The sequence below is a fragment of the Rhinolophus sinicus genome, linkage group LG06 (genome assembly GCF_036562045.2).
Source record: "Rhinolophus sinicus isolate RSC01 linkage group LG06, ASM3656204v1, whole genome shotgun sequence".
In the NCBI taxonomy this organism is placed as follows: domain Eukaryota; kingdom Metazoa; phylum Chordata; class Mammalia; order Chiroptera; family Rhinolophidae; genus Rhinolophus; species Rhinolophus sinicus.
The window spans coordinates 47,365,608-47,387,151 of NC_133756.1; the positions used below are offsets into that span (position 1 = coordinate 47,365,608).

Below are 21,544 nucleotides of genomic sequence, written 5' to 3' on the forward strand. Positions count from 1 at the left end.
CCTTTGCAAAGGATGAAAAATAACCAAAGCCAGGGAACTAGCTTAATACACTAAGGTGCCAACTTGTGTTTAAATGTATATTCTCCTTTGGAGAGTCTAGTATTTACTGAGCACTAACAATGTTCAAAGGGATATGCATAAAAACGTTTACCAGTAACACAATCATCAAACATTTCAACAGTCTTGGGGAATACGAATTCTAGAAGAAGGATGTTTCTTCAGAAGTCTAGCGTACCCAAAAGAAACACTGGCACAATCAGGCTTGCAAGCAGTGCCTTCCTTCATGTAGGCAAACAGCTTTTATTTTGCTTAGGGAGTTTGACTACATAATGAGTTATTCGACCCTATAAAGAATCACAAGGGGAAACGGATAGCTGAACCTTTGTGCCATAGATACGTTTGGGACTTTTTGACCAATACACTGTTCAGGCAATAATTAATAAGTCACAGCAGCATAAACTCTAAACAATGCCTTAACTACAAAACGGAATTTGTAAACTGGCATTGAGTTATGATGCAAACCATACCACTTACATTTATGTTCAATTTTATTATTAACTGGGTCATAAATTTAAAAATATATAAATGGTGTAAAGAATAATAAAACAGATACCCATGTACCTACTACTCAGCTGAATAAAAGGACAATGATAACACTTTTTGTGGTATTTATTATTTTTATAGCTAATATCTCTTAGATTCTCAAATAATTGAAAACTTATTTTTTTCTTCTAGTACAAATCTCATTTAATCTTGATTATCTTCAATTATTCTTCTACCAGTAAAGACACTGAAAATCAATGTCTGGCATGTGATAGCATCCCTCTAAAAAAGAAAGTCTGCTTTGAAGTTTGGCTCACTCCAGACCTTCAATGTAAATAAAGTTAATCAAATTTTAAACACTTTTACTTCAGACTTATTATGCAGCTTTCAACCACTTTGAAATATTGCTGGTATTAATAACTACAGGAACTAACCAATTCGGTTCATTTCAACAAATAACTGTTAATTCCTACTACTTGCCTGGAAAAAAAGGGGTTGGAAAACAACACACAATGTGAATTCTGCCCTCCGGTAGGTTACATTTTGGCTTGGATGATAAGTCTTATTTGATGTAGCAAAGGAAAACAGAATGCACAGAAGGCCATTTCAGGGCTTTTGCAGTTGCCATTCTGCCATGAATATTGTGCCCCCTAATTGTCTCACGTACAATTTGCTGAATTTCAATAATTCAGAAACTTGAATTTCAAAACTCAGAAACTTCCCAGTGTTTCCCAACATGAAGCAGACTCACGAAGGTATTCAGTTTTACAGATACTCTAAAATATGTTTGTTCCAAAGGAATTATCAATGACGTCTTCCACAATTCTTCAATAGAGAGGATATAATTCAAAAGAACAGTGTCTGACTGATATCCAAAGTCTCTGGTCTCCATCATGTTCATCATGTACCATTCTACTCTCTGAGAATTTCCACTTGTGTCTTCGTGCTTCTCTCACACCCTGTGTAGTGTCGTGCCTCATGTGATTGCCTTTAATGTTCCTTCCTTCTACCCCTTTACCTCTTTCCACCAATCTTAAATATTTATAGCACGACTCATTCTTCAAGACCTGGTTCAAACGGCATTTGTGAAGCTATCCGCAGTCCACCAATCCCTTTCTTCTCTATGCTGCTGTAGCACTTTTCACTCCCTTTATTATAGTACTTGCCACCATATACCCTAGCTTCTGGTTTGCCTATCTGCTCTTCCATTAGCCAGGGAGGTCTTTGTGGACACATTCAACAGATTTAACAATGGTGTTTGAGAACCCATTAAGTGCCAGATGCAGTACGAGGTGCTCAAGTTGTAAAGGTGAAAATATACTTCCTGCCCTCAAGGAACTTACAAGCTCATACTAGAACAAAAACGCAAGCAATTATTTGTCACAACTATTCTATAAAAGTGTTATTTGTGGTACAGCAGGAGAAGCAGGGGAAGGAATAACTAAGTTTAACTGAGGGAGTGGGGAAGATTTCACAAAGGCAGCAATGGTTCACCTGGATTAGGAGGGGGTCTCTAATTGATCAAGCACCGAATAAATGATTTTTTAAAAATTAGCAGGCATTCCAGAGGCATGGAAAGAGCATGACAGGACAACAGAGCATGATGTGTATAAGGATATAGAGATAGTTAATATTGTTGAAACATAAAGTAAAAAAGACCAGAATGAAAAAAGTTTCCAAGATTTTACAAATTCAACTTTTCCCGACTCTACTAGCAAGGACTTTGACACATAACAGAAGAACACATGGATGTCATAATCACAGAGCAGATAAAGGTAAAGCAAACACATGCCGTTTTTGCCTGCATGACAGCTTTCTATTTACCCTAGAAACTCTACCGACTTTATCTTACACAATTTCAGTGTTGGTGGGTCAGCTAACGATGAGGATGTCTAGAGTCACGATTTGCCTTATCTATAATACTTCTCTGATAATCATATGTCTAGAGATATGAGCAAAACTTAATACTGAGGACAGAATAAGGGTATTAGTTCTAGTTCCCTCTAGGCCCTGACTCATCAAGATTTCACTAGCTTTAGAAAAAGAATCCAGTAAATGAAGGAAACGAACACAACAAAACTTGGAAGTGTGTGAGATGAGATCATCTGCCCTACTCTATCTGTACTGGACACATAGTCCATACAGTTCCCTGAAAATGGCATCAGTCATTCCTGCAGTGAGAAACAGAAAGGGAAAAACAATGCTCCTCAGCCACATCGACTTGGATACTAAGAACAGCAGAGGTACTGCACCTTTGGTCCTCGAGGCTTGGCAGTTTTGCCCATCAACTTTTCATCATCAATTTCACATTGTTCCAGAAGATCCAAAATATCTTCCTCCTGAAAAAGGTATTTCGTTAAAATTGTGATAATTAATGGACTCCAGAAGTTTTCCGAATTCATCAATCTCCATAAACATAGTGTACAAGGATTCCTAAAACTACTGGGGGTGCCAAAAAAAATGTATACATGACTTGTATTCATCCTTTGTTATCAGTATATGTTATTATAATTTTGATACAGTTTTTTTCCTTTCTTAAAATGTGTATACATTTGTTTGACATCCTCTGTATTTAATGAAGATTGCTCAGAACAAATGAGTAATAAAGGGTCATGACAAACTTTCTTGAAGAAATTTTCACTAAAATCTGACAATGCAAATAATACATAGCTGAAATCTATTCTGTATTATCATAAACAAATTTATCCTTATAGTCTTCCACACTATTAAAATCTTAGAGTAAAATAAGTCAATAATGAGCCTGTTGGAGACACTTTAAAATTTCTAAAAATCACTCTAATTTTCCAGACCACAACTTTATAAATCATTTCTATATTGATTAGTGCAAAATAATATTACAACTTCAGACATAAAACTGATGATTGGCCTAATAGTTAACAATCTAATATTAGTATTTGGTTAATGGGCACAATTTAATAAAACACTTTCAAAACTTTAATGACTGCACAAGAGTATCTTCATAACCATATGTAAAGTTTTCATTCTAGAGGCTTAATACCGTCTTTTATCCTCTTCGAGAGTCATTTTGAAATCAAAGGGAAAAGTTATAAATACATAACTTCCTAGTGAATGTTGAGCAAACCAGAGCAGTAGGAGTGTAATAGCTATAATGAAAGAATCAAATGTTTCATTGAGCTGTTTATTCAACCAATAAAAACACTGCACCTGGACTTACATGATTCACATTTCAGTGCCTCTTCAAAAAGTTTTCTGAAGAAACTAGAAACCCCATTGTGCAATGGAAATTTATAAAATAAGTTACTCTTCATATCAATGTAGGTAAGCTTAGATATTAAAATACAACTAGAAATCTCACTGTGCAATGGAAATTTATAAATTACTCATCATACCTATGTAGGAAAGTTTAGCTATTAAAATACCAAAAGACTCTTGTTACAAAGTTTGATTAAATAATAACCCTACAATGAATTCTAAGGCACAAAATAGTGCAAAAGAAACCCATGGACTTCTGCTTCTGTTTAGGAGAAAGGAGGTCATAATAGACAATACTTTCATCATAACAGCTAGAAAAAGACAGGTAAACTAAATAATCGTATTTTTAAGACATCAGAAAGCTGTGGATAAATGTATTATAAGGGAACTAAATACCAAAGAGGGAAAAGTTATTCCTAGGTTGGCAGAGATGAGTGGCCCACTTTCTACATTGGGGTCATTTGTCAAGTCAGGACAAAGACTGGGCAAAGATCAGGTCTAGAACAGGCAGAGATTCTGCTGAGATAAAGAGACTCCAACGGAGTTTTCTATGGTCATACGGTCATGTGAGCTAGTGTGACATCTAGAGGAGCCCCACAGAGCTGGTTCTGTTCACCTCGGTCTCTCTGATAGCAATTTGAGTGAGTAGAAAATAGTGGAGGATGGAGGCATGGATTGCAAAGCCAGAAATAATTCTCTGTAATCATCCAGTTCTTAAATACCAAGAGAGAAGGAGGCCTGCAACATACACTGACTAGATTTCACCCCCAAGGCATTTGAAACCAGAGGCAAACTAAATAACTGTAACTCAGCCTGGGCCCAGTTCAACATTTCTTACTATATTTTTTGATTGAAACATATTTGACATATAACATTGTGTAAGGCGTACAACATAATGATTTGATACATTTATATACTCGTAGCGTAGTACAATTGTCATTGTAGGGATAGTTCGCTCCTCTATCAATAATTATCAAGTTCTATAATTATTATTTCTTTTTTGAGGTTAGAATAATTAAAATCTAGTCTCTTAGCAAGTTTAATGATTATAATACAACATCATTGTCTATATTCAGTATCTGTGCACTAGATCTCTGGGACTTATTTACTACTAGTGGCAAGTTTGGAACCTTAGATAACATCTCTTATTACCCCACTCAGCTACCCAGCCTGTGGCAACCATGATTTTCCTCTGTTTTTAAGAGTTTGGCTTTTTTAAATTCCACATGTAAGTAACATTATACAGTATTTGTCTTTCTCTGATTTGTCTCACTTAGCACGATGTCCTCAAGATCCATCCATGTTGTCGCAAATGACAGGATTTCCTTCCTTCTCATCACAAAACAATATTCCATTGTATGCATATAGCAAATCATTTATATCCATTTTTCCATTGACAGGCACCTAGGTGGTTGTTTTCCACAGTGGCTGAACCAATTTACATTCCACCATGAATGTACAAGGGTTCCCTTTCTCCCACAACCTTTCCAATACTCGTCACTCGTCTTTTTGATAATAGCCATCCTAACAAGTGTAAAGTGATGTCTCATTGTGGTTTTGATTTGCACTTCCCTGATGATCAGTGATGTAGAGCCTCTTTTCATATACCTGTTGGCCATTTGGATGTCTTCTTTGGAAAAATGTCTATTTACTTCCTCTGCCCACTTTTTAATCAGATGTGTTTTTTGTTGCTGTCATTGAGTTGTGTGAATTCTTTACATATTTGGCTATTAATTCATTATTCTATATATGGTTTGCAAAAATATCTCATCCTATTGATTCAATTGATGTGTCTATGTGTCCAAAACAATAAAGAAAGGGAGCGAAAACAAACAAACAAAAAAGAATAATAAACACAGGGATAAATAGAGAAAAAAGAGCAGGGGGCAGACATAAACCCAACTATACCAGCAATTGTGTAAAATGATTAAAAGACTGGATTTTAAAACAATATGACCCAGCTATATGCTATTTGCCAGAAATATAAATATAAGAACATAGATGACTTGAAAATAAATGGATGGATGGATAAAATATGACATTCAAACAGTAAGTGTAAGAAACTAGGGTGGCTATATTAATCATACAGAGTAAACTTTAAGACAGTAAGTACTACCCAAGAGAAAGAGAAACATTTCATAAGCATGAAATAGAAAAGGTGAATTCATTAAGAAGACACCTTCATAACTTCAAAGTATATGAAACAAAAATTGATAGAATTAAATCCACAATCACAGTTGGAAGTTTAAACAAATCTCTCTCAGTAACTGCTATATCCAGCAGGTCAAAAAAAATAAAACAAAATAAAATAAAAAAGATTCAGAATATTTGAACAATACTAGCCAAATTTACTTAAATGACATGTAAATCTCTATAACTAACACCTGTACTATACACATTATTTCCATGTAGACTTATAACATTCACTAAAATAAGTACTATATTGAGAGATAAAGCAATTCTCAATTCATTTTACTAGTTTGCAATCAGAATATGCTTTCTAACACCAATCAACTAAACTAGAAATCCCTAACAAAAATAAAAGTACAAAATTTTAACATATAGCACTTAAACAACAAACTTCTAAACGTCAAAAGGGAAATTTGGAAGAAAAGAGCATAGGGGTATATACTATGTTCTTTCTGCTTCCATCTCTTAGGTCTAGACAGTTTGAAAGTGCCTTATAACCTGTTGCAGATCTGAGTGAAAAGACCATATTTATCATGACTTTTGAATCACTCAGTGTAATAGGATACTGGGGGTATATCACTGTAAAGAGGTGACAAGTAATGTAAAGTACAAACAATTTTAACAGGTCCACAAAAGTTATTTGCCCAAGGGGACATTAGTAAGCACAATGCAAGCAGAGGCATGATTAGCGCTTGCACACTGGGCGTGTCCTCTTGAAATTCTCCCTTTTGGAACCCCGAGCTACCATATTAAGAGATCTAGCTATCCTACTGAGAGAAGAACACATACCGTGTTTCCCTGAAAACAAGCCCCAGTTAAGATTGTCAGCCAGACAGACGCATTTAGTATGTTATGACGATGTTCCAGAAGAAGATGACATGACAGTATTTGAATAAATGTAGATTATTGTACATGAAAAAATAAGACATCCCTGAAAAGATGCCCTAATGAGTCTTTTGGAGCAAATATTAATACAAGACCCAGTCTTATTTTCAGGGAAATACAGTAGAGAGTAAGAGCCACCCAGCTAACTCCCCAGATGTTCCAGCTATCTCAACTGAGGCACCAGACATGTAAATTGAAGCTGTCTTGGATTGCCAGCCTCAGCTGACCTTTCAGATAAATATTCACTCCAATCAAGACAAGCAGACAAACCACTCAAGTGAGCCTAGCCAAGACTGTAGAACAATGAACAAATAAATGAAGTGGTTTATTATGCTGCAATAGATAACTGATAGACCTTTTATAAGGTAACTGATTGCTGTGTGTGTGTGTGCATGTGTGTGTGTGTTTTCATTACTTCTAATATGCCAGGTCTATGCACTATCAGGAAAAAACAAATACTGTATAATGTTAGTTACAACACAAATAATGACAGCATAACCAACCACTTGGTAAGTTCGATGGATTTTTTTTTGTTCAGTTACATATACATATATCTGTTATAAGACATGCTTATTACAATTAATTGATGTTGCAACATAGTATCAACATTCTCTACTGAATAATTTGTCCTGTTAGACAACATCTTATTTTTGAAATCACTTGGTTGGTTACAAAATGTTACCAACTGCTAAAACAGAAGGGATGTGCATCTTAAAAGTAAAATATTTTTATAAGTGGGACTAAGGCAGGTTGTTTTTAAAGACGTATTTTTTCCCTTAATTCATTTTTCTCTTTATAAACACTTATTTATTTACCTTCATCCTTTTCAAAGGATTGTTCAGTTCTCGCTGGAATGAAGCTGCTCTTCCTGAAAGGAAGGTCTGAAAGGCAGCAGCCAACAAATTTTCATACTTTTCAAGTAGTGTTTTATCTTCAGGAGGATAAATTCGTCTACAATATAATCAGATAAACCAACTTGTTTAAAAAAATTAGTCTACAATAAAATCAGATAAAACAACTTGTTCGAAAAAAGCTATTATAGTGTAAGAGTTAAGGTCAACTCCATAGATAATCTTTGACCACCTACTCGGCCAGTAACTTTACTACGTGCTAGAAATAAACACGAATAGAAAAGTTCATAAGTTTTCACGTGTCATACATGCAAATTAAAGTTTATCTAGAGAATTATTATTGAACATGCAGTTCCAGAAGATGTAGTATAAGGGTTTGGTTGGAGGGAGGAGGTTGGGAAATAATTGCAATTGTGCATATTGGAGAAATACAGAACTTTAGGGGAGACAGTTTAGGTGATACGGGCTAACTCGGAAGTCTAGGATTTAGTGTGGTTACTGAGGTACACAAGAATGCAGAGATTAATCCTGATAATCTTTTCTGGGGGTGGAGGAATCTGCCCCTCTGGTAGAGAGAATTGGGTAGAGGCAGGGTAATAGGAAATGTGTTCTCATCACTGTTGCTGATGGTGTTAAGGCGAGGAAGGACTGTCTTACCATGAACGCAAGAAGCTCTGTGGCCCCTAATCCTCCTAATTCTGCTGAGCTAATGTCAAAGCTTGGGAGAAGAGGCAGTCTTTCTATGAACAAGAGGAGCTTAAGGAGTCCCCTTTTATCCTGTCAAAGCTGATACTGTGTGTGTGTGTGTGTGTGTGTGTGTGTGTGTGTGTGTGTGTCGGGGGGGCGGGGGGGGGTTCAGTTCAGTACAGGCCACACTCTTCCTATTGTCTCAGACCTACTACTACAAACATTTTTCAGTATTTGCCTGATTCCTGACACATCTGAGTTTAAAACAAAGTACAGCAACCACCTTGAACTGACAGAAAGAACACCACATTACTAAAATACCACATTATAAAATGAGGTCACAGGATAATATTAGGTTTAAAAGACCTCACACAACCACCCTTGAGACTGGCTAGCAGCTCTCCCAAGTCTAAACCACCTACTTGTTGACGATGTTTTCACTCTGGAAAGATATTCAATGGAAAGCACTTTTGCAGAGTGAAATAAACGGTGCCTAAAAGAAGCCTAAGAAGTTAAAAAATATCGACTAATTGTTTTGACACTTCACTTCTACAGTCTATAAAAAAAGGAAGCAGTTACCTATAATTCCCCATATGTCGATTTTCATGTTCTTCTTTAGAGATCTGCTTTCGTACTTGAGCGAGTCTCTCTTTCTAGAAATGAAGAAATTTTACAAATAAAATCTGAATAATGAATTATGCAACTCAAATTGCATGTGTGTTGTCAAAATTTTCATACCAACTCTTCTTTCCGCCTCTCCAACTGATGTCTCTGCTGTTCCCAGTCTGAGGAGCCTGGTAAGAGCCTTTTTATTGAATTTTGACCATAAAGCCTCCTTTGAGCCTCAGCTTTTTGTTTGGCCAAGTTTCTCCTTTTATCACTGGTTCTAAAATATAAAACACAAGACCATATTCTAGAATTCAAATAAGCTCTGCTCTTACCTTGTGAGGAGAAATAGCAGAACAGGAGACAGAGAGGCTAGGAATCAATGTTTATTAAATTATAAATTCACATACATTATATTCATCTAATAGTTTATCAAATATAGTAAATAGAAGTTCTGAAGGTAACAGGATAAAATGGAAACAGTTTAGCAACTTACTAGCTACTAGCTGTACAATCTAGGGTTAATTACCTGCTGAGTCTATTAAATAATAACAGTGTTTCCCTCCTACAGTCCTTAAAAAGATTAACTTGTGGTAACATTAATAAGCCCTTAATAAATGTTGGTTCCTTTCTCCTACTCCAACCAATTCCATTTATATTTAAGAATTCGCACTTACACTGTCCACTCTTTAGTGTATCTTCAATTCTGACTGAAATCCTAGCCTAACCATCATTATTTATTTGAAAACATCTGCATAGTCCTCATTTTTGCCCAATCACAAAAAGTTAGTTACAGCTGTCTGACTTTCATAGGAAAAACCCTGCTGTGAGGTAGATTTCCTCTGAACTTCTTTCCTCTGTCTTCCCTACCATGCAGTTGGTGCAATCAGTAGAGAATTGTTCAATGAGTACAGTTTCAGTTTTGCACAATGAAAAAAGTTCTGCAGAATGATGATGGTGATGGTTGCACGACTATGTATATGTACTTAATGCCACTGAATCGCACCCCTAGAAACGGTTAAGGTAGTAAATTTTATGTTAAGTATATTTTACCAAAATTTTAAAAATGAGATGACATTCACCGGAGGGACAAAGCTAAATGTACATTTAAATGAGAATACATGCACAACCATAAAGATGTGAAACAGCACCACACAAGCATTATTAGAAAAATTAACTCCATGGCAGGGAAAAGAACAAAAAGTGATCAGATGGGCGAGAGATTCAAGGGCCAGATCAATCACGGTCTTATATGTAATCTAAAGATCGAAATGCCTCGATGCAATGTCTCAAGTTTATCTGATAGTATGGTAACAATGTGATGAGAATATCAGAGTTCATAAATATCTCTTCAAAGCTGGCATCTCTCAGGGCTCTGCCCATACCCCTCTTTACTTTTCAATATATACACTCCAACCGTGCGCTCTCATCCATTAGATTCAAGGGCAATCTGTACATGGATGCCAGTCAAAAGATATCTCTATCTTCTGGGGCCCTGGATATCAATTTTCCCATTTAACCACTCGCCTGGGACTCAAAGTACCTCCAAATTAGCATGTTTAAAACCAAACTGTCTCTCTTTCTACCTTCCTCCATCACTTTGAACCTGTTTCTCACTTAAAAATTTTATGTAAATAAATGATGTATTGTCAAAAAAGTGATCCAAGCCAGAAATCTAGGCATCATTGTAGATATTGAATTCCCCGCACCTGCTGCAATGGTGGGGGACACTCAGTAAACATTTGTTGAATGATTTGCAGAGCAACAGAGTGGAAGCTGCAAAATGGGGTGGAGGTTAGTGCTAGAAGAAGAAAAGAAACCAGTAAAATAATCCAGGAGAGAAATGAGAAGTCCTTAAACTTGGAGAGACTAAAAATTTAAGTGTTAGTCAGTCATACATTGACAGGATTCAGTTGATTCATAATAAAAGAAGGAGTTAAAGATAACTCCCAGCTTTCTAGCCTGGACACTTATGTGGATGGTTCTGCCATTAACTCACAAAGCAAAGAAGGACTGAACCCGGTTTGAGTGATTATAATTGTATGTACTTTTCTATGAGCATATAGTGTCCCTCTTAATAACTGAGCTACTGAAAGAGAGGAAATTTTACTCATTTTTGTATCTCTAGCTTCTAGTACAACACAGGCTAAGAATGTACATTAAATATCTGACTAGATTTAGCCTTTGTGGGTTGGAGGTAACTCATATCCTTAGAAAAAAGAGAGAAACCCAACAAGAGGAATATGACTGAAGGAGAGGATAATTCAAGTTTGGTCATATTGAATTTAAAGTGTCATCAGGACATTTATCCTTTCATTCATTTAATTACTTCCTCATTGGCCAGGTCACTCTCACTATGTATTTACTGAGCCCCTATTAGCCCAGAAGCACCCATTGTACATGGTCAGCAGAGAGCTGCAAATACAAGACTGGAGCTCCAGAGTGGGACAGAACTATCGACAGGAGCTCCGATACACACCTCACTACACACAGGTACAGATTTGGGACTCCAGTATCTGACTCACAAACGATGCCACAAAAATGGATGAGACTGAAACAGAAGATAAGAGGACTGGGGCAAGAACACAGTGAACAATGACACATAGGGGCAAGAAACTAAGTAAAATCATAGGAGAAGACAGAGGAATACTCAAAGTTAAGTGAACTCAGAGAACGCAAAGGCAGCCAGTGACAATAGAGTTCCAACGGCAGGGTAGTGTTAAATGCTACAAACACCATATACCTGTAGTCAATGAAGTAGTTCTAAATAAGGGCCAGGTAATCTAATCTAATCAACAAATAGAGTATTTCAGACCCACAGAATTCATGGGACTATGACTATCTTTTCTAGACTCTATTTTAAGGATTCTGTATAATATTTATGGAGAAGAAAAGATTCTTCTTATCAACCCATGAATACTCCCACTATACAACTGGATTTTCTTTTTATTATCAAAAAATTTGTTTTACATATTACTATTTTACTATTTGTTATTATTTTTACTTATTATTCTTTTACCTGTTCTGCACATAGCTCCATTTGTGCTCTCTTGTCTCTGAAGACACCAATCTTAATATTTCAGAAAATTATTTGAATTTGAACTCAAATTATATTGTGCCATCTAAATACAAAGGAGATCAATTCTGACCCCTCGATACAAGGCTCTGTATTCCCAGGGGTTGTGATGGAATACCCTTAGCAATCTACACTCTTTTTGGGTTTTCTTGAGACGAAAAGTATATATTAACAAAATGAACTTTGAGGTATATACGGAGCCATACTATACGTAAAGCATTGTATTAAAAATTGGGTAGAATACCAACGTATACACTCCTTGACTTCAAGAAGCTTGAATCAAATCAAAAAGAAAAATCAGCCAAGTCCAAGTAAAACAGCACGGAGCATAAGAGAGTAAACAAAGTGATAAGCCATGTATTATACAAACTATAATTCCTCTTGGAGTTCAAAGAAAGAAAAGATTAACTTGGGCTAAAAGGAAAATATCATAAGAAGAGACAGGATTTGAGTGACAGGCAGTAAAGGAAAGGCATTAGGGTAAGGAATAAAAGAAATTATCAGTGAGAATGGGCCAGATATATGAGAAAAATAATGAGATTATCAGCTTAACTAAAACAGTTTGAGTTGGAGAGAAATAGCAAATTAAGATAGAAAAGCTAAGGTTAAGTCATATTATGAAAGGAGCTTAAGACTAAGTATAGGCAATAGAAATCCATTTAGGTTCTTGAGTAGAAAGATAACACAAATGAAAAAACAAACATTGCAATAGTTTGAGTAAATTAAATATAAATAGGAATTTTTAGAATCATGGAACAATTTATCCTATCCAAAATTAAAGTAATTCATATGACAATTACTCAATAATATTTAATAAACAGGCAAGAATTTTCCTAGTGTTCTTTGATCCTGCTTATGTTCTCATGATGTGCCCATCCCATACCCAGAAACAGTGAAACACAAACCTAACACATATGCCCATGGAGTTCTCCATCTGGTTGGAGAGAAAAGAGGCATCTGCAACCTAAACTTCATTTGCATGTGCTCTAAATGCTAAGAATTGTGCCAAATTTCCTTAGTGGAACAACACTAACAAAAATAATAAAGATGAACTCCAATTCTCCCTTAGTTTTAAGTCTGGAAACTACTCAGTTTAAATGTATATATCTCATTTTTAAGATGACCAAAAACATCTGTAGATAAGGTCCTGATTTTTGTACCATCATTGGCAAATTCAAAAGACATGCCCAAAAAAAAAAAAAAAAAAATACAAGGCCTACCTGCACAATAACACTAAATGCAAAAAAAAAAAAAAAGTATAGGCTTATTGCTTAAATAATTTAAAATACTTGATGTACTTGTATTAGCTAAATAAACAAAAAATTCCCATTCTACATCTCTTTCCTTTCTATTCATTTCTTTTAACATAATTGAAATAATTCAAATATCAGTAGAATTTAGGCAAATCATTCTTTGATCAGGCAAAAGGAGCCATTATGAAAATTTCTAAACAAGTTTGTATGTCGAGCTCTTTTTTAATGATGCTTTCCATATAAAGGCACTTCTCAATCAGGCATCAGCTAGATGCTTGGAAACATTTAAAATAAGTAAATACTTGGAAGCATCAGACAGTTTTTCTAGACTTCTTGAAATGACAATTACAATCCACTGAAATCATAAAATCACTGATCTTATATGACCTCAGAGGTCCTTTAATCCAATACCCTAAATGCTTTTTGAATACTTATAATGGCAGACAACTCACTACTTCATGACCAGTTTAAACTTCTAACAGATTTATTTTATAATGAGCCAAAAGCTTTCCCACATAACAGCATTTTGTATATTTGCCATCCATTATTATGCACACTGCAAGCAGCATCCCGCTTCTGGGTATATATCCAAAGGAGTTCAAATTAGGATGCAAGGAGATATTCCACTCCCCTGTTCATTGCAGCATTATTCACAATAGCCAAGACGTGGAAGCAACCTAACGTTCATCGATAGATGAATGGACATAGAAAATGTGGTGCATATATATACAATAGAATATCATTTGGCCTTAAAAAGGAAGGAAATCCTGTGTATGCGTTTCAATGGGAAAGTTAATCCTCAATTACCAACTGCCTTTCTTTTTTGTTTACCCAGGTAGCAGGATATAATGCGAAGACCTCTGGACAGAAAGGAGGAAATCTACGTGGTTTTGTTTTTACTTTCTGAATGACCTCTCTGCTTTAGTTTCTTCTTGTAAGGTGAGAAAGAGAATCCAGGGGGTTTCCTAAGGCATTCTCCAATTCAACCTCATACTCTATATTAAATAATTATATCAACACTGTAATTTAACCATATTTACTATAGGTTCAGAGCATTAAATGGACAGAAAGAAAAACTGCACTAGAAATGAGGAAAAGGTATTTAAAAAGCAAAAAACTAAATGGGTTTGAAGAATGGGATCAAGAAATTCAAAGTAAAAAATACAAAAGATTACATGTCAATCCTAAGTACAAATGATCATTCTATGTTAAATGTGGTGGGAAAAAAATCCCAAAGATGGAGGCAATACTTTACCTGATGTTTAGTAGCTTCAGTGCATTTAGCAGCACTCCCCTTTTTACATCATAGTCTATTTTCTGATCAGTTCCAAAGCTTGGAGCTCGATTGATCTAAAATTTACAAAAAAAACAATGAGTAGCCAAATGTTGGTAGGCCAATAAATATTCAATACATATTTGTTAATCTGATGTGGAATCCCCAACCAGTAGAAGTACTCTACGATAAATCTCAGAGTTTTCCATGGAAGACAGCCCAGTTACCATGGCCACAGCTGCCTTCCCCACCACCCTAAGTGAAGGCACTGCATGGGAACTGACTTATCACCACTCCCTTCCCCCTGCTGCCTGGGCTCAGGGTCTTCAGTCAGCATGTCTGCCCTCTCCCTCCTCTCCACTCTGTCCGACCCATTACCCCAGGCACTCTAAGTTTCAAGTTTTGAGACATAAAAGTGATTCATCCTGTATAATAATGTAACAAAAATTAATATGCATGTGACCAGTATAGTAATAATTATATGCATGTATCTTATGTACTTAGCATATAGAAACTATCAGTGCCCTGTTTTCACTGCTTCAGATCTTCTGGATAATCTCATCTATTGCTACCTAAAAAATAAACTTTGTTGCTTTCTACCTGGATCAAACAAGAAATCATCAGCGTCCATTTCCAAAGGCATTGACTACATTACTCAGAAGATACCATTAAGGGTAGCTGCAAACTAACCTCTATGAGCTTTTCTAACTGTATAAGGACTCTCGGGAATAAATGAGCCATTTGTGTTTGTTCTACTTTCCTGACATCATTGCCAGGATTTCATTAAGATGAAAAATAAGAAGTAACTTTGTACCTGAAATCCATTAGACAATATACCACCACTTCAAGAGCTGCAGTTTTGCTTTTGTCTTTGTTGTTCCTGAGCTTTGTTGTTGTTATGAAAATATAAGTGGAATAGGAGGTGTTTAAGAAAATTACTTATGTCAGTTGGTTAGAACACTGCTGAGTTCAAAAATGCAGCTTAGCTTCATGACCACCAACTAACCCCACAGGCTATCTCAAAAAACACGTATGCTACTAGTCATAGAAGAGGGTCGTCTTATACAAATCCATCACCACATGACACAAGATAATTGATGGTATACATTTTACAACTGAAAGCTGAATGGAAATGCCACATTATACTTAAATCATCCAGGAATATAAATGACTCTCATTAGAAATGTGGTACAGGATCACTGCAGAAAAATCAGTAAATAGAAGCTAAAAAAACAACATAAACATCACCTGTAATCTGACTACCTAGTGTATTGTTAACCATTTGAGAAATGGCATTCTAGATATTCGCTAGGGACACATATTTATAATATTCATTTTACCTTCCGAATACATGTCCGTATTAATTATTCTATTCTAAAACTCAAGCTTTTCTCTTAACAATACATCATGAGAATCTTCCATGCCATCACTTTGATGGATGCATGAAGTCTTTTTATGCCATGCCAAATTGTATTTTTTATGGAGATATGCCATACGGTATTATTCATTTTCTGATTTCTGATTTAGAAAATGAACATATTCCTGCCTGTGTGATGTGGTCTCAAAAGGAAGGCAGTAGCTTGGTAATTGTAAAAACACCGAGGTATATTTGAGAAAGGGAGTTCATTAACCTGCTACTTCAAAGCTCGAAGTGTTTCCTCTTACAAGTGCAGAGAAAGGATACAGTAATGTATTTTATATATTAAAAAAGAGTTTCAACTATCCCATACTGACTCAAATCTCTGGAATTTGTAATACAATCAATGATAGTTCAGCTACTACATGTAACAGGATTATAAAATAAACCAGACATTTAAGAACTGACGATTAAGTGGTTCACTGAAATGTTCCTATCTGTACAAAATTCCTTAGGTGTTCCACTCCAAGATTGCGTCTGGAACTCTGCCAGGCATATCCCTCCGCCAGGATGGTAACAAGGTCTTTGTACAACACAATCTCAGACCCTTCTCTCTTACCTATTTCAGATTCTTCCCCCTACTATCATATAAAAGAAATTGGTCTATGACAAAACATACCCACACAATTAAACTAGTATGTGAAAAGGGAGAAAAGCTTTTTTCAGTTAACATTTTGGATTTTCTTTTTACATTTTATGAGAAAGGTAAAGAAAAAAACAAAAGAAGAACCACAAATGGATGACACAATAACAAAAAGCTGTTAAGCTCTGAAAATTAGGCCAAAAATCTACTCTGTAATGTTGTCGGCTTTAGTTCTCATTTCCTATCCCAACCTAAAACAGGCAAAACCTAGCAGACATTACAGTCTTAAAGCTCAGCAGCTTGTAAACACATGCAAAAATGAGAATTACTGAAAAGCAAATTAAATTAATATACTACTTATTAGTCATCCGAACCATAGTTGTATTACCAAAACAAACACAATCATTTCATGCACATATCAAAGTATCCATAATAGATTCTGTGCTCTTAAATTAGTGCTATTCCCTCTGCCCAGTAACTCCCCCCCACCCCACCCCATCTCTCCCAGCCCCCAGCCTCTACCCCACCTTCTACAGCCTTAAACATCCTGCGCAGGTGTTCATTCTTCTGCAAATATTTTTTTTTTTTAACTCCAAATACACACATGTAAACAGAGAGATTAATCACTCTATTGTTTGTGCTGGTTCCCTGGTCGCTACTTATAGTTACTACTATAATATTATAATAAAATACATATAAAAGTCCCCACAAGACCAGGACAAGTATTCTGTCTCATTCTTCTTACAACTCTACCACCTGGCACAATGATTTATTGAAATTAATAGAGGATACTTAAAGTATTAGCCATAAATTCATACTCCACCAAATTTCCACATTTTTCCCTAAAAAAATATTTTCTACGCTTGAAAATTTCTGCAATTTGCGATTACAAACTATTGCTAGCAATTATTCCAGTGACCTAAATTATCACAGTCTCAGAAGCACCTTCTACCTTATTCCACTTGATGGCGCCAAAAGGTTTTTAACAACATTAGAACCACAATAATGCAGCTGGAAGAAAAAGAAGCATGATATAAATAAGATTCTTTTAAATGTTTTAATATAACAAATGGTCATGATCCACAGCTTTTGGTTATTGTGGAGTTATTTTTTCATTTTTTTTAATGGTTCTGGTTGATCCTGAAATTATGAAAGAATGAATAAAAAATAAAAATATGTTAACGCAAACGATGCTAATAGTTATTGGTTATTGTGGAGTTTTTAAAATGGTTCTTATTGATCTGGAAATGATGGAGACAATAGAGTATGAAGAAACATGAGTGCAAACAATGGCATCTTGAGCCTTTAAAAAAATAAAGAATTCAACCATTCAGTCAATTCTGATTTACCAAGGTAAGGCAAAGCTCCTGTTAGGCAAATGCTTTTTTAAAACAGGTAATTAAATATCTATAAAGTCATTATTCCCTGTTATCCTCTCAGTTCCATCTTCATGCATGTGCCTTCACTTTTTCCCCACCCCATCAAGAATAAAAGACACGTGGCAGGGGTAGGAGAAAAAAAATACAGCTAAGAACAGGAAGGGATGACTGCAGACAAAATAGTCAACCTAAAGAAGAAAATGGCAGGCATTAGTAAGGTGAAGGGCCCATAGTGAAGTCAAGTGCTTTCCTATCCGTGGAATGGAGGAAGCAAAAGATAAGTAAAATTCCTCATGTTTATCTTATTTCTAGTACCCAAGTAGAAGCAAAATTTGAACACCTGACAGAACTGTATTTGATTGGAAATATTATACACAATATTTGCTCATAGATTGAAAAATCACACAAAACCATTGGCCCTCAAATTGGAAAAGTGTTATTTCCTTAAAAATGTATTTTGAATGCTTTCATCTCACCTATTACTCATTCAATTTGCTTTTGCAAGCCTTGATATTACAGATATTAACAGCCAACTTCTAAATCATTAACAAAAGATTGAGGCAACCTAAAATGAAAGGCAGGTGTTGATTTTGCTTTCTATGCAATATGTTCCTTAAAATGTAACTAAGCTAGTAAACACTAAGTGTTTATGTATGTGCTATTTTCCTGATAAAGTTTCCTGAACACACTATTTCATGGCCATGTATTCTACGGCCCCAGGTCAGGGAGCATCGAAGGAATTGCTGAATGAGGCACTACTGGAGCACATGACTTTTAAGGTTTCTTCTGGGTATAATATAAACAAAAATATGACTAGGAGGAAAGGTATAAAAATCTTGAACAGAGATCATTTTTACTTGTTTTTTATATGAATCTATATTTTTCCACAAGTTAAGTGACCTTTAATAAATAAAAGTAAAATAATGCTAACTCTGCCTATATCAGGGACGGGCAGGACACCCAAAGGCACACAGCTGACAGGTGGACAGGAGGGGGGAGCCCCAGGCATATAATAGGGCCATAGGAATTCATGCTCCCTGGGGTGTTAGGCATTGAATACTGATTAATGAAATATTGGAGCCTCTCTCTCTTGGAGGGTTTGAAGGGGAGACACACTGAAGATGGGGAGGCTATGATCCTGACCCCCAGGTACCCACAGAGAGAGAAAAGACAACCTGCAGAAGCCACGAAGTGGTAGAAGCTGTAAAGCTGAGAAAATACGTAGATAACAAATTAGTAAAAACAGGTCCACACATAGATTCAAAATCCCCGGTCTATAATTCAATACCAATTTGGGAAAAGTAATATCAAACACACTCTACTCAGGCTTCTTTCTGCTCAGTTAATGAAACGACTCTGCCAAGTTTACATTTAAAGAGCATTTGTTTAAATACAGAAGACCAGTGATAATTTCTCTTTCTTCTTAAAGAAATGTCTTACCTCGAGAAGCCATGGTTTCAGTTTTCTGTCCAACAAAATATCAAATCCCAGGACTTCGAAGCACACACTTTCACTTCCTGGGGGTTGCCCAGGTCTGCACATCCGATATGCATGCAGCACATGAGGCTCTGCTACAATCAGAGTCTTAACAACCAACTCCTATAAGTAGAGTGATTAAAAAGTTTTTTTAAAAAGGTGAAAATGCCTGATTTGTTTGTTATTTCATTTACATCTGTGGAAATAAAGTCTAGACTTACATTGTGGCCAAGTTTCTGCCCAGCTCTCACTTCATTTCATCCAACTCTTCCCCTGCCCACTTTGCTTCAGCCACGCTCACCTTCTCTGGGCCCCTCTTCTTAGAACACTCTTCCCCTGATATTCCTATGTCTGGCTCCCTGATATTCGAGGGGCCTTCTCTGACTCCAGAGTCAAAGGCAGTCACCCACCCATCATTCGTTACTGCATCACTAGACAGCATAGAACCGGCTGATCTAGTTTTGTTCCAGCAGGGTCCTTGTCTGTCTCATTTACAACCCCACTCCCCGGGCCAACAACGGTGCCTGGCATTTAGTAGATGCTCAAAAACATCTGTGAACAAATAAGTAAATCAAAATTGATACATGTGGTTTGTATTTATTAAATAAGTAAGGGTAGGATCATAGGCTAGTTTTCTCAGAAGCCAGACAGAACGGTTTAGGAGTGGCACGCAAGAAAATTCCAATGAGAATTTCACAACATTTATAGAACCTCCACTTAGACAAACGGTGAAAGGGCTAGGAGAGTTGAGTTTCTTTGTGCAGTGATGATTTTGTAGTTCATAAGGTTTATCTGAGATGAAAGAACAATCAACTAAAGAACTAGCTATCCTCATTTTCTGTGAGGACACATAATACTAGTAGGGTGAATTACTAATGCTAGTAAAGCAAAAAGTTATTTTATTGAGTTTGAGAACAAGCTATGGATTGTTGAAAAGCTGTCTCACTGGTTTTTGCTTAGAATATATTGCTTTTTAACTGCCTTTGTAGAGCCAGTGGCAACATAGCACGGCAGTTAAGAACTTGGCTCTAAAGTCAGACTGCCTGGGTTTATTCCTGGCTTTGCTACTTGCAGGAATTGCAACCACAGCCATGTTGCTTAAACTTTGTGAGTCTCATTTTTCCCAAAGGTAGACTAGCAATAAGCGATAATACCTGCTGCAAAAGACTGGTGTAAAAACAAAATGTGACTTCATGAAACACTCTTAGTATAGCACCTAGAATCAAGTAAACCTTCAATAAGTGTTAGCAACTTGACTATTATTGTTATAGTCATTTTGTCATTCCTCTAGAAGTCCATTTCGTATATCAGGTCACATATAAACTTTCCACTACCTGGTGAGAGCAATATTTATTATACGGAGAAAAATATGGAAGACAGAAATTAACCTCACTGTTAGCCAGAATCCCAAACCAGATGATATTTGGGAAAAAGTGTAAGAGATGCCATGAGAGGTTGTTCTCAGAAAACTGCATTCAAAATAACAAATTAATGGTAAGACTAAAGTATATAAAGATGAAAGGAAAAAAGCCATTTCATATAAATCTTTGGAGATATTACTGAAACCTCTGGAGAGTACAAAAAAAAGTTAAGACCTCGTCTAGTAAATGTCTGTATGAAGTAAGACATCCAGGAGGGAAAAAAGTGAATATGAATTAATAGACCCTGATTACCAACCTGTGTTTTTTTCCTACATAAAAGAAACACACTGTTAGCAATGTAAAGGCAAGATTGCATGCATATGTAAAAATCAAGAGTGATATAACCAAACGCATATCAAAATCCACTAATGCTTTTGAGAATTTCCAACATAGTGACATTACTTTGAAATATGAATTGTAGATTTGTACCTAAAGTATATACAAAGCATTCAGGAAGGATGGTTTTATGAATGACTACAATCATTTTAATTTCCATGGTCTGATTTTCTCTTGATTCTCGACTAGTACAAAAGCATGCATCTTTGTGCTTCATAGAAGGTATGGAATGTTAGTTTTCAGATATAGACAGCTACTTTTTAGAGAAATTCCCCTCCCCCTCCAAAAAAAGAGGTCATCGAAAAAAATCTTAAGTTAAATTCATGAAATTTGT

At 35.9% G+C, this 21,544-nt stretch overlaps 1 protein-coding gene across 2 annotated transcripts in view; it reads right to left on the reverse strand.

The window, feature by feature from the left end:
- The window catches only part of TTLL7 (tubulin tyrosine ligase like 7), a 120,373-nt gene that overhangs the window by 34,369 nt on the left and 64,460 nt on the right, over nucleotides 1-21,544 (reverse strand). For both annotated transcript variants that reach the window (XM_074335041.1, XM_074335042.1), the window contains 6 exons: nucleotides 19,418-19,576; nucleotides 14,581-14,675; nucleotides 9,129-9,276; nucleotides 8,970-9,043; nucleotides 7,668-7,803; nucleotides 2,796-2,882 (listed from right to left, as the gene is read on the reverse strand). In XM_074335041.1, the coding sequence (XP_074191142.1) occupies nucleotides 2,796-2,882; nucleotides 7,668-7,803; nucleotides 8,970-9,043; nucleotides 9,129-9,276; nucleotides 14,581-14,675; nucleotides 19,418-19,576 (699 nt within the window). The remainder of the gene's footprint in view (nucleotides 1-2,795; nucleotides 2,883-7,667; nucleotides 7,804-8,969; nucleotides 9,044-9,128; nucleotides 9,277-14,580; nucleotides 14,676-19,417; nucleotides 19,577-21,544) is intronic.